At 35.8% G+C, this 14,855-nt stretch overlaps 1 protein-coding gene across 3 annotated transcripts in view; it reads left to right on the top strand.

Moving 5' to 3' along the window:
* The window catches only part of LOC307192803 (uncharacterized protein), a 268,351-nt gene that overhangs the window by 201,626 nt on the left and 51,870 nt on the right, over positions 1 to 14,855 (top strand). For all 3 annotated transcript variants that reach the window (XM_079934104.1, XM_079934105.1, XM_079934103.1), the window contains 2 exons: positions 11,670 to 11,888; positions 13,926 to 14,178. In XM_079934104.1, the coding sequence (XP_079790230.1) occupies positions 11,670 to 11,888; positions 13,926 to 14,178 (472 nt within the window). The remainder of the gene's footprint in view (positions 1 to 11,669; positions 11,889 to 13,925; positions 14,179 to 14,855) is intronic.

The following is a 14,855-nucleotide window of genomic DNA, read 5'->3' as shown; positions in this document are numbered from 1 at the left end:
TCTAGGAAAATTTCTCCTTGGACAAATAGATGCATTCTAATATCACATCGAGTATTTATTATCGCAGAGTATTAAAGAAAATGCTATTCGGGGTGGGGGAGGGAAGGATTGGGAGTTTGGGATTAGTAGATGCAAACTAGTATATATAGGATGGATAAAGAACAAGGCCCTATTGTATAGCACAGGGAACTACATTCAATATCCTGTGATAAACCATAACGGAAAAGAATACGAAAAAGAATATATATATATATATATATATATATATATGTAAAACTGAATCACTTTTCTGTACAGCAGAAATTAAGACAACATTGTAAATCAACTATACTTCAATAAAAGTTTTTTTTTTTTAAAGAAAATACTATTTGTAAATGGCAAAAAATGATGTCCTAAAACAGAAACACACACGTTAAGTAAAAGACATTATTTTCAAAAAAGGCAAACAGACTTTGGTCACCTTTGCTTCAAGATGTAACTTTATTTTTGCAGTTTGATTTCATTTTCTTTTTCTACTCTAGGATAAGTTTTGTCTGTCCCTGCCCCCGCCCCCCCGTCCCCCAATGCCTCCCACTCCCATTCAGAGACTGTCATTGGAAATAACAGCCTTAAGAGTTTGGAAGTCTCTTTGGAGTCCTTCAACATACTTCAATCCCTGTTTTCTCATTAGAACATTCGTACGTTTGTGCCTCAGTGGGAATGATCAATTATTTCAATGTCAGTAGTGGTAATATTACCCCTAAGATTTAGCAATTTTCAAAGATCTTTTAACTTAATTAGAGGCATTTGTTGTAAATTGAATTAAACCCGTTAAAAGTGCAATGTGTTATATTAAAAGTATAATACCCTAATTGGCCAAGGAGACAGAATTTTAGGGGGAAAAAGATCTAGTTGAAAAATGCTAACATCAAGATAAACTTGTGAATTTTTTCCTTTTGATAAAGCTTTCTCTTTTTTTTTTTTTTTTTTTTGCGGTACGCAGGCCTCCCACTGTTGTGGCCTTGCGGAGCACAGGCTCCAGACGCGCAGGCTCGGCGGCCATGGCTTACAGGCCCAGCCGCTACGTGGCATGTGGGATCTTCCCGGACCGGGGCACGAACCTGTGTCCCCTGCATCGGCAGGTGGACTCTCAACCACTGCGCCCCCAGGGAAGCCCTTTTTTTTGAATTTTATTTTATTTATTGTTTTATACAGCAGATTCTTATTAGTTATCTATTTTATTAGTGTATATATGTCAATCCCAGTCTCCCAATTCATCCCACCTCCACCCACCACTTTCCCCCCTTGGTGTCCATACGTTTGTTCTCTACATCCGTGTCTCTATTTCTGCCCTGCAAACCCATTCATCTGTACCATTTTTCTAGGTTCCACATATATGCGTTAATATACGATATTTGTTTTTCTCTTTCTGACTTACTTCACTCTGTATGACAGTCTCTAGATCCATCCACATCTCTACAAATGACCCAATTTCGTTCTTTATATAGCTGAGTAATATTCCATTGTATATACGTACCACATCTTCTCTATCCATTCATCTGTCGATGGGCATTTAGATTGCTTCCATGACCTGGCTATTGTAAATAGTGCTGCAATGAACATTGGGGTGCATGTGTCTTTTTGAATTATGGTTTTCTCTGGGTATATGCCCAGTAGTGGGATTGCTGGGTCATATGGTAATTCTATATTTAGTTTTTTAAGGAACCTCCATACTGTTCTCCATAGTGGCTGTATCAATTTACATTTCCACCAACAGTGCAAGAGGGTTCCCTTTTCTTTACACCCTCTCCAGCATTTATTGTTTCTAGATTTTCTGATGATGCCCATTCTAACTGGTGTGAGGTGATACCTCATGTCGTTTTGATTTGCATTTCTCTAATAATTAGTGATGTTGAGCAGATTTTCACGTGCCTCTTGGTCATCTGTATGTCTTCTTTGGAGAAATGTCTATTTACGTATTCAGCCCATTTCTTGATTGGGTTGTTTGTTTTTTTAATATTGAGCTGCATGAGTTGTTTATATATTTTGGAGATTAATCCTTTGTCTGTTGATTCATTTGCAAATATTTTCTCCCATTCTGAGGGTTGTCTTTTGGTCTTCTTTGTAGTTTCCTTTGCTATGCAAAAGCTTTTAAGTTTCATTAGGTCCCATTTGTTTATTTTTATTTCCATTACTCTAGGAGGTGGATTGAAAAAGATCTTGCTGTAATTTATGTCAAAGAGTGTTCTTCCTATGATTTCCTCTAAGAGTTTTATAGTGTCTGGTCTTACATTTAGGTCTCTAATCCGTTTTGAGTTTATTTTTGTGTATGGTGTTAGGGAGTGTTCTAATTTCATTCTTTGACATGTAGCTGTCCAGTTTTCCCAGCACCACATATTGAAGAGACTGTCTTTTCTCTATTGTATATCGTTGCCACTTTTGTCATAGATTAGTTGACCATAGGTGCATGGGTTTATCTCTGGGCTTTCTATCCTGTTCCATTGATCTATATTTCTGTTTTGGTGCCAGGACCATATTGTCTTGATTACTGTAGCTTTGTAGTATAGTCTGAAGTCAGGGAGTCTAATTCCTCCAGCTCTGTTTTTTTCCCTCAAGACTGCTTTGGCTATTCAGGGTCTTTTGTGTCTCCATACAAATTTTAAGATTTTTGTCCTAGTTCTGTAAAAAATGCCACTGGTAATTTGATAAGGATTGCATTGGATCTGTAGATTGCTTTGGGTAGTATAGCCATTTTCACAATATTGATTCTTCCAATCCAAGAACATGGTATATCTCTCCATCTGTTTGTGTCATCTTTGATTTCTTTCATAAATGTCTTACAGTTTTTTGAGTACAGGTCGTTTACCTGGTTAGGTAGGTTTACTCCTAGATATTTTATTCTTTTTGTTGCAATGGTGAATGGGATTGTTTCCTTAATTTCTCTTCCTGATCTTTCGTTGTTAGTGTTTAGGAATGCAAGAGATTTCTGTGCATTAATTTTGTATCCTGAAACTTGACGAGATTCATCGATCAGCTCTAGTAGTTTTCTGGTGGCATCTTTAGGATTCTCTATATATAGTATCATGTCATCTGCAAACAGTGACAGTTTTACTTCTTCTTTTCCAATTTGCATTCCTTTTATTTCTTTTTCTTCTCTGATTGCCATGGCTAGGAGTTCTGAAACTATGTTGAATAATAGTGGCAAGAGTGAACATCCTTGTCTTGTTCCTGATCTTAGAGGAAATGCTTTCAGTTTTTCACCATTGAGAATGATGTCTGCTGTGAGTTTGTCATATATAGCCTTTATTATGTTGAGGTAGGTTCCCTCTATGCCTACTTTCTGGAGAGTTTTTATCATAAATCAGTGTTGAATTTTGCCAAAAGCTTTTTCTGCATCTATTGAGATGATTGTATGGTTTTTATTATTCTTCAATTTGTTAATATGGTGTATCACGTTGATTGATTTGAGTATATTGAAGAATCCTTGCATCCCTGGGATAAATCCCACTTGATCATGGTGTATGATCCTTTTAATGTGTTGTTGGATTCTGCTTGTTGAGGATTTTTGCATCTATATTCATCAGTGATATTGGTCTGTAATTTTCTTTTTTTGTAGTATCTTTGTCTGGTTTTGGTATCAGGGTGATGGTGGCCTCATAGAATGAATTAGGAGTGTTCCTTTCTCTGCAATGTTTTGGAAGAGTTTGAGAAGGATGAGTGTTACATCTTCTCTAAATGTTTGATAAAATTCATCTGTGAAGCCATTTGGTGAATGTTGGAAGAATGAATAACAATTTTATCCAAAATATTTTGGTAAATATGTATGTACAGATACTTTTATAAAACTATTTCTCCCGGTGCTTGAAACAATGACAAAGCAATAGCAGATTTGGACATTTTAGAAAACTTTGGTAAAAAAGAAAACTGATGCCATTTATAATTTATATAGATTTGTCCAATAATCAGCACATGATTATAGTATTATAATAATACATTTTTTATTAATGCTGTTTCTTTCCAAATAAGTGCTTCTTTGTCTTGACATACTTTTTACCTCATTTTCTTTTAAACAAGATGTCACAGTGAACTTGCCCAAAGAGTTCCTACCAGTCAAATCATTTAATGATACACTGCTGTGCACTTATGAAACTATCCTCAGCTGCCATTTAGAAAATCCTAATGGTGTTTTTCTCATTTCTTAGTCACCAAACCAATAAGCTGGCGTAGCATGGGCTGTATGAATATTGAAATGGGTAAATTCAAGGTATAGGCTAAACTTACTGAATTGGATCATAGTTTTCACCTAAACCATTTGCAAAGCCAGCCATTTAAAACATTATTTATTTAATAAATGCTTGTTTTTAAGCATCTACTCTGCACAAGCCATGATGCTAGAACCTGGGGTTATAGGAGTGAACAAGAAAGACAGTTCTTGGATTCATAGAGCAAACGGCCATGCTAACTCTTTAATGTTAGTGTCAGTTTGCGTTTTGACTGAGTTTCCAGTATAACTTCCCAGTATATGTGAGTGACTTGTAAACCTCCCTCCTGCCAACTCCATCAGTCCCCATATACTCAGAGAAGCATGGATTGTGGAAATATACAGGTTTTGGTATCAGACTAAAAGCAGATTAAAATCTAGATTCTGGTCTTGGTTCTGTCTCTTAAAATCTATATGATTTAAAGTAAATAATTTGAACTTAAAAAAAAATGATGTATAGTAGATTTACAATACTGTGTAAGTTTTAGGTGTGCAACAGTGATCCAGTTTTATATATATAATATTCTTTTTTTCCCCAATACTTTTCCATTATAGGCTATTGTAAGATATTGAATATAGTTTCCTGTGCTATACAGTAAATCCTTGTTGTTTATCTATTTTATATATGATAGTGTGTATCTGTTAATCCCATACTCCTAATTTATACCTCCCCCCCACCCTTCCTCTGTGGTAACCCCAAATTTGTTTTTTATGTCTGTGAGTTTGTTTCTGTTTTGTAAATAAGTTCATTTGTACTATTTTTTATATTCCACATATAAGTGATATCATATAATATTTGTCTTTCTCTGTTTGGCTTACAGCCCTTAGTATGATAATCTCCAGCTCCATCCATGTTGCTGCAGATGGCATTATTTTATTGTTTTTTATGGCTGAGTAACTCCATTGTATATATGTATCACATCTTCTTTATCCACTCATCTGTCTTGGCTATTGTAAATAGTGCTGCTGTGAACATTGGGGTGCATGTAACTTTTTGAATTAGAATTTTATCTTTTCTAGTCCAGAAGTGGAATTGCTGGATCATATGGTAACTCTATTTTTAGTTTTTTAAGGAACCTCCATACTCTTTTCCATAGTGGTTGCACCAATTTCCATTCCCACCAACAGCGTAGTAGGGTTCTCTTCTCCACACCCTCTCCAGCATTTATTATTTGTAGACTTTTTGATGATGGCCATTCTGACTGGTGTGAGGTGATACCTCATTGTAGATTTGATTTGCATTTCTCTAATAATTAGCAATGTTGAGCATCTTTTCGTGTGCCTGTTGGCCATCCACATGTCTTTTTTGATAATCTGAACTTTCGTAGTTCTCATTTTCTCACTGCAAAATGTATATAGTAACATGTGTTATCCAAAGTGCCCCTATAAATTAGCTATTTTTTATATATATATATAAAATAGAGTGCGTTCAATACATAGTAGCTGCAAAAAATTCTCACTTACCTTAAAAACTCCTGTCCATTTTTTTCAGGGAAGTAAATGAAAGAGGATGATCTTGTCCAGATTAAGTGGTTTGCAGCTATAAGCCAGCATATGGGGGAAAAAAATCTCTTCAATGAATTCTTGAGTTTATATTGCTCAATGTCATGATAGCTAATTCCATTTAGAGAAAATTTATATTAATCCTAGTGGCCAACATTTGTATAATTTTTTAGGTTTCACAACATTTCCACATGCTGGATGTTGATGATGGGTCTCAGCCACGCTGCTGGCTCCTTATTACGATGCTGGTGATTTCAAACTAATGTTTCCAGCTCTGATATCCCTTGAACTTCACTTCCATAAGTACAACAGACTGTTGGGTAAATTCTCTTGGATACATCATAAGCGTTTTCCATATGCAGGTCAAGAGGAGCTTATTGGGGTTTCTGTGTGTTTGTTTCTTTCATTTTTCCCTTTTCCCCATCAAATTTTTTTTTCTCATATGTTCTCCATTCAGTCATCTTTGGATGAGTTACCTGAGCCAGAAACTTTGGGACCACTTTTGAGTCTTTTTTTAAGGCCCCATATTCAAACAGTCTCCAAGTCTTGTTAACTGTAAGGCAATATCTCTCAAATCCACCTATTCATCTGTCCCTCCACCTCTTTCACTCCCTTTCCCTCAAGAGGGTTACCACTGGCATTTGGGCATGTTATGGGTTGAATTGTATCCCCTCAAACAATATGTTGAGGTTCTAAACCCTAGTACCTCAGAATGTGACCTTACCTGGAAGAGGGTCATTGCAGATGTAAGTTAAGATGAGGCGGTCCTAGAGTAGGGTGGGCCCTTAATCCAATATCGTATCCTTACATGTGAAGACACAGACACACAAAACAAAGATCGCCACGTGAAGATGGAGGCAGAGGTTGGATTTATGCTGCCACTAGCCAAGGAATGCCTGGGGCTACCAGAAGCTGAAAGAGGCAAGAAAAGATCTGTCCTCTTCTATGCTCCCTCCTCCCACGCCCAGAACCTTCAGGGAGAGCATGGCTCTTCCAACACCTTGATTGAGGACTTGTAGCCTCCAGAATTGTGAGAGAATACATTTCTTTTGTTTGAAATCACCCAGATTGTGGTGCCGGTAGCTCTAGGGAACTAATACAGGGTGCAAGAGTTCTTCCTTGTTTGAGGCTCTCAAACATGTTATCCAGAAACGTGTTGCCTTTTGCCATCCTTCATGTCACTGTGACAACCAAGAATATCCATGCCCATACTTCTGAGTGCAACTGTTATGCTCTCCATTGAGCAGCACAGGGTAGGTCATCATCTAACTCATAATCCTTTCTCCCCCTGAGTCTGGACCCTCTCCACACATTTTCATCTGGCGACTGGGGCAATGTTTCTAAACTACAAACATGGTAGCCTTCCCTGTCTCCTTCACCCTAAAATACTTCGTGGGCTATTGGTGGTGGCAGAATAGAGCCCAAACTCCTTAATATGGCATGAGCTGACCAGGCCCCATCGTAAGAAGGCCTCTTCTACTTCTCCAGCTTCAGCCTCTATCACTACTACTTAGTGATACAAAGACTTCACCCAGCTCAACTTTCAGTTTTAGAAATGGAACTTTATTCTTCTGAGAATGACCTGTGTGATGGAATGCCCTCCCAGCTTTTCTACCTACACCCTCACTCTCATTTGTCTAATTCCTCTTCACTTGACAGATCTTAAGATTTGGTCATATACAAATTCCTAGGGACTCATTCACTGAAGAAGAGAGTTTAAGAGTGCATTCCATGCTTTTTTTTCAAAGCAATCTTGGTCTTTTTTTTTTTTTTATTACACTGATGGATCATAGAAATCTTGTTTGATTTCAGGTCTCTATAAGGACTGGGCATGGAAGGGGGTTATATGTGTGTCATACGAAATGTGGCTGAAGTTCAGAGAAATAGGTTTCATTTAATAGCTGAATACTGGATGACCTCACCATTCTTCTCACCCTCTGGCAGCTCGCCCCGTGAGCGATAGAGGAGCTGCCTGCACGAATGGAGGAGTAGCTGCTGGCCTCAATGTGATTTTGCAATGATCTGTGTGCTCTATGGCTGCCTTCATAACCAACAAATCAATTCCCACTCTACGTATTACACACCCCAGTGGCAGAGGCCATTTCTTATCCTTTTGATGATCATGCTCTTTGTACATAACCAAGAAAGATTACAGAGGAAGGAAAGAACAGTTGAAATGTGGATGAAGATATTGTACTATGGCACTGCATTCCATAGTGTGTCTTGCATGTATACAAGAATGAAAAAGACGCTTTCTTTCAAGACAGTTTGGAAACATGGATGCAGAGTTGTCCTTTGAATGAAATCTATTTTAAGAACAACATATGGAGAGAGCATTGTGATGCAGTTTTATACCGGTGCACATTTAGATTTCAGGTGCAAGTTCAAAATGATTAAGAGAGAAGGACTCAGATTTTCTTGTCATTCGGGAACTGTTTATAAGGCTGTACTTGACTAGCTGTGTTCGACTAATGAGCTTTTTGATACATCCTTTTATTTGGCATCATCTTTCATCAACTGATTCTTTTATTAATTTCTAACTTTGCAGTATCCAGTTTTTTAAACTCTAAATGATTGATGCCAAGGTTTTCCTAATTCTTTAAATCCAGACGCTATAGTTACTATTGTTAAACAAACAAATAAAAACAAATAACGAATTGTGTTGACTAGGTGCAAGAAAATTGAATATTTTGAATTAGATATAAATGGTACATAGTGAAATTCTGGTGTTATTTATCCTAAATCAAACACCCCATAAACAAATAACGTAGATCTGAATGTGGATGGGAAACATTTTATCAGTGAAACTAATGGTAAAAGTATGACTTGATAGTGGGTTCTGTTCATAAATATTTAAGCTGCTTAGTCAGTAGATGAAAAGAACAGTGGAAATTTCCAAAGGTCAAAGAAGCTACTGTCTTTTCTGTTTTGCATCATTTGAGATTTTCCAGTTTTTTGCTAACAACACAATGCCAAATCTGTGTTTGATTTTGTCTTCTCTTTGAAGAGGCAAAACAGTGACAGAATAATTAACTGAAGAGGAGATCATGCACAGAATATTTTCCTTTAGCGGTGTAGAAAGTCCTGGGTTTCATTTCACATGATGGTAAACGTAGTAAAGTATTCTGGAATCCTTCTTTAAGAGAGTCAGTCTCCTGACAATTTTACCATTGGTAAACCAAAGCCTCTTGGGGGTCTGTTTCCTGTTTAACTATTCCTCGTTTGAGTAACTGAAAAGTATGCTTAGTAGAAAGCCGGCACATGGTTTTCAGTTAGATGATGCTCTTCACCTTTATGGAAAAATACACACAAGAACAACCAAAATAAATTGTCAATGTCAAGTTCAGTGCTTTATTAGCCCTGTGCAGACCAAAAAGCTAAAGTCATGGATTGGTATTTTAAGGGGAATAATGGGTTTTCTTTTACTTACTGTTGTTAGTTTTTTGCTTTTCTTCTCTTTCTCTCCCAAAGACTCTTGTTTCTATTATTTAGCTTCTTTTGGTGATACAATGTCATTATGTTTGATAGTCTTCAGAGAGAGATGAGCTTTTGTATATAAAATCTTTGGAATCTGTCTATGAATTCCATTTCTGTTAATGTTCCTACAATGCCTTGAACTGCTGTGGTTAGTCACTAAGCCACTGAACTACTTACTATGGTACCAGCTTCTCCTTTGGTAACGTGTTTATAATCAGAACTATTTTTGGTTGAGGAATTTGCTGAATTATTCTAGAATAGAATTAGACAAGTTAATCCGGGAACTTGGAGCCTAGTTCTTATAAAGATCAATTACTGGTTTAATAAAACCGACATTTTGTTAAACCCATGATAGTATATACCAATGATATGTACAGTTTTAATTAAATAACAAATATATGCGTGTCCATGTTTAAATCTCTTTAAACAAAAGAACCATGTAATCATTTAGACAGATCTCATACATTTCTTGGGCTTGGTGGAAAGCCAGCTTATTTCAAAGTAGCTCTGCTAAATATAGGAAGACAAAATGAGGGAGAAGCAGATGATTGAGTGTTTATTATTTTGTGATAGTAGCCTAGGAATAGCTCTGTTCAGAGTGTTTTATATCTGTTAACTGAGTTGTCATATTGACCCTGGAATATTGGTACTATTCTCATCTCCTTTTTCCATATGAGGAAACAAAGGCGTAGAAAGGAATTTCATACCCAGACAGCCAGATTCTAGGGCTTGTACTTCAGTCACTAAGCTATGGTAACTCTACTGAATACTCACTGCACGTAGTCATGGGAATGGGTGGGGAATGAGTTCTGTCCCTACAGATGTTTTCAGGTAGCCTCTTCATCTTTTTTCTTACAAACTGTTATTTTATTTTATTTTAGCTTTTTTCTTTGAACAGCTTTATTGAGATATATAATTCATTTACCATACCATTCGCCTATTTAAAGTGTACAATTTAAAGTTTTTAGGATATTCACACTAGTGCAACCATCACCAGAGTCAACTTTACAATATCACCCCCAAAAGAAACACAGTACCCATGAACACTGACGATTCTTTCTGCTTCAGGCCCCAACCCCTCCTTGTTTTTTTTTTTGCAAACAATTTTAGAAACTTTGAAAACATCTCTTGCCATCAACACAAAACAGAGAGAGGAAACCAGAGCTAAATCAGAATTACTGTATGTAGCTCTTTCATGTTTAGTTTCAACAGAAAATGTCAGTATTGTGTTAAAGAATACAAGAGTTCTTAAGTTTTGAATTCTCATTCACATGTTTTTAGTGGTATGTTAATCACTCATTTCAATTTTCAACCTGAAAATTTTCAACCTGAAAATAACTTTGAACAGATTATATGCCAATAATTAAATCTAATCTTAATAAAGAGGGATCATTGTGAGTAGGTGAGGTAAGTAGGACTATGGTATAGATTTTAAAGATTAAAAAAAGTTTACTGTTATAATAATTTATTTCCATATTTCTTTAAAAATGTAACACACACATAACGTAAAATTTACCATGTTTTTTTACTTTATTTTATTTTTTAAAAAATTTATCATCTTAACTATTTTAAGTGTACAGTTCAGTTGTGTTAAGTGTATTCACATTGTGGTGCAACCCATTTCCACAACTTTTTCATCTTGTAAAACTGAAACTCTGTACCATTAAATAGCTCCCCATTTCCCCTTCTCCCATATCCTGGCAACCACCATTCTACTTTCCGTGTCTCTGAATTTGACTCCTCTGGGCACCTCCTATAAGTGGAATCACACAGTATTTGTCTTTTTATGACTGGCTGACTTCATTTAGCAATAATGTCCTCAAGGTTCGTCCATGTTGTAGCGTGTGAAAGAATTTCCTTCCTTTTTTTTTTTCCTTCTTTTTAAGGCTAATAATATTCCACTTGATGGACAGTTAGGCTTTTCCCACCTTTTGGTTATTATGAATAATGCTGCTATGAACATAGGCGTACGAATATCTGTTTGGGATCCTGCTTTAAATTCTTCTGGATAATACCCAGAAGGAGTATTGCTGGATCATACGGTAGTTGTATTTTCTAAATTTTTGAGAGCCTGCCATACTGTTTTGCACAACAATTATATCATTTTACATTCCCACCAACAGTGCATAAGAGTTCCAGTTTTTCCACATTCTTATCAACACGTTGTTTACTGGCTTTTTTTTTCTTTCGTTTTGATAGTAACCATTTTAATAGGTATGAGGAGATATCTCCTAGTGGTTTTGATTTGCATTTCCATATCCATGTATTTTTATGTTCCCCTTTAGTAATCCATTATAGCAAAAAGGAACATAGCTAGTTTGAGTCCCAGGTAGCTCAGAAGTAATTTCATTCAATTTTACTTTCACTATGTCTTTATTATTATTCTCAAAATATCTTACTTTTGGTTGTACTTAAGCTCAGAATTTATCTATTATTTCTTTGTTTGTAGCTGTTCTTCAGTAGCTGATAGTACTGGATCCGGAGAATTCTTCAAGCATCTCTATTTTGTGCTGGCGTCAGTGTTTTCAGAACTTCAGTTCGCTCAATGGCAAAGCCAGGGCTTCTGGTACATTATCTTGCTGACGGCTTCTCTCTGGTTCCTGAGGCTCTACCTGCATTACCTCAGCCAGTGGCTTTTCCTCCGGGCCATTTCAATTCCTGTTACAAAGTGAGTGCTTTCCCCTGACAGTCAAAGGAATGCATTTTCATCTTGAGAGGCCAAATGAAAGTAAAAAACTCCTCTCCCATCCATTTACCATAAGACCTAAAATGCAGGTATGATTTGAGAAGACAAAAATGTCTTTATCTAAGAGCAGGAATGTCTATTACAGTTATATTCTCATTTTGGGCCTGTATATACAAATACTTAACCGGTACATCAATATTTATTTAAAATTTAGCAGATTCAACTATGTTCTAATATCTGAGCAGAATCCAAAAAGGAATTTAGCAACAATATTTTATCCTATTTTGATTTTATCAGAGTGACTTAGGCTGAAGGTATTTTAGAAGTAATATAAGTATGATTTATCACCTGTACTCAGAGAAGCAAAGATTGCTTCTTCTGCAAAATGATTGAATTCAAACAATTACTGAACTCAAGCCCAGGCAGCATTCTGGGCCATTATCCTCTGGAAAAAGATGACACTTTAAAGGTTATCTCTCCATAAACATGATTCCAGAGACACTATAGATAGACCAACAGATAGATATCAATACAAGTAAAATTCATTTTTTCAAATGTAGATGGTACAGATAAAAATAAAGATGTGTGTATATTTTCAATTAAGAAGGCTGCAAACTATTTTAAGACACTTTGAGAAGAAATATGTGTGTGTTATACATACACACATACAGTTTTTGATCATCTTTTGTAATTAAATCACAAATATCTGAATATATTATAGAATATGCAACTTTAAATGTACTAAATAACTGTATTTTCATGGCAGAATTTTATATAGCTGTTATATTCCTTTCTTCCCTTCTTTTTCTTTCCTCTTTCTTTTTTTCTTTCTTTTGTGTGAGAGTTTCTAAAGCAGAAAGGATAAATATTATCTGCTTGGGCTAGTTGCTTTTTGTATTTGCTCTCTTACTTCTTCAATAGAAAAGGAAGCTCTATCTTTATTGGTTGTTAATGAAATGAGACTGCAAAAAAATATCCCGGTAGCTCAGCTTATTCAATTTCTTAAGCAACAGAGGACCTAATACGTTAGGATGTTTTGTTGACTATTGCCTAGTTCCGCAGGCTCGAATCATACATTAGCTCCATGTCACATTGTAGTTATGAGACATGACAATAGCTACAGCCACAGTGAGCACTTTTTCTGCTTTTACTCTGTTAGGTCCTCTGCTAAGAAATGTATACACCTTATTTTATTTGATATTCACAACAGCCTAAGAACAAAGCATAAAAACTGCCTTCAGAGCAAAGGTCAAGGAATGGAATAAATGAAGAACTCTTTTTAGTAGAGAGCTGATAAGCTGATAAGAACTCTTTTTAGTAGAGAGCTGAGATGCACAAGCAGCATTAACTACAAAATAACTTTAGAAGGCTGAAACACAGGGGAGGGAAAAATTTGAGTCAACGAAGGCTCACTTTGCATGGAAAGAGGGTGCCAAAGCCTGGGTGAAGGCTGCTTGAATTACTGGGCTCACCTTGGATTCAAGCCTTAGGTCAAGTTGTCCCTTTAGATGTTTTTGTTGTCAGCAGTGTTGTTGTTGTATTTAGGGGGTCTAGCTAGAGGAATCACAAACAAAATTAATCAGTGATGTCAAAATTCTGGAGAATAATGAGATTTATTTATATTTCTGATTTCTGTTAGAGATTGAGTCATTACTAAGTCCACTGATATACTTTGCATTTCAAATAGCCTATTAATGAGTATGTGTGACCTGCTGGGCAGTTCTTAGTCTAAAGAATGCTCTGCTCAGTGGATCAAAATGATATCCTTTCTATGATGGCATATGAAATTTACAAGAACAATGAACAAGGTAGAATTTGCCTTCTCCTCAAAAGTGAGCTGTTGCGGAGTTTCTAAGGAAAAGATGAAGACTTCTAACACTTAATTTTGGGGTACTATTAAGTGTCAAGTTTTCTCTACAAAAAAAAGAAAGCATTTCGTTCTATAAAGTGTTTTGTATATGCAGCATTTTATAGACTTCTTCTCCTTTGCACACATGTGATTGCTTTGTTTTCCCATAGATTCCATTTTTCCCCCCTCACGGTTGAGCTCTGCTACCCAAGCTCTTTACTTCGCATCAGAGAAGAGTTGCTTGTTGTTGTGATGGGGCCTTTAATGCTGAATGCAGTGGTACTTCCCTTGGTTCTGATCAGATGGGGCTGTCAGGTACTGTTTGCCTTCTGCCCTGATGTCCTGTCAAAGTTAATCATCACCATGGGACTATGGACAGTTCTGGACCCACTGGCAGTGTTTATTGTGGATACTATCCTGGGGGTAAGTCAAGTAAAATAATCGGGACACGAGTCCTTGACATAGAATGTAACGTTAGTGCACAAATCAGTTGACACGGGAAGTTTCAATAGTCATGTACAATTCAATATTCATCTTAAATTGAAGTTATTCATTTTTTTCATAATAAAAAATTGTGGATGTCTAATATAATCATTTTAAGTGTAATTTTAGCTATGTTAAAGAAACACTTGCAAAATGGGTAGAAAATAATGTTGGAGATCAAATCTAAACTAATTGGTACATTTTCAACATTATTGCAAAGAAGCTTTCTTTTGTAACATTTTTGGTAACTTTTTTTTAATATTAAGGATTTTCACAGCCAAACTTCATAAAAAAGTAATCGTGCAGTAGTTCCTTTAATTTGTTAGGTTATTTATTTCCTTTTGATGTAATACTCTTTCATAATAGATATACTCAAGAAGAAGAATAAGAGCTTTTTTAACATTTCTAAGTAATAAATAATTTTAAAAATTACTCCTTAGGCATTTATTTTGACATTTGTGATGTTTATGAAATGACGAAATGGTGCATCTTCACTCTAAAATATATAGTTTTAGGATTTCATAATTAAGAATGAGGTACTAACATATGATTATGTATAAAAATGCTAATAATGATTCTAAATCAAATATTCATTTGTAAAATTATCTAAATTTATG

Source organism: Stenella coeruleoalba (assembly GCF_951394435.1).
Source record: "Stenella coeruleoalba genome assembly, chromosome: 10".
Classification (NCBI taxonomy): Eukaryota; Metazoa; Chordata; class Mammalia; order Artiodactyla; family Delphinidae; genus Stenella; species Stenella coeruleoalba.
This window is presented reverse-complemented; position numbering and strand designations above follow the sequence as displayed.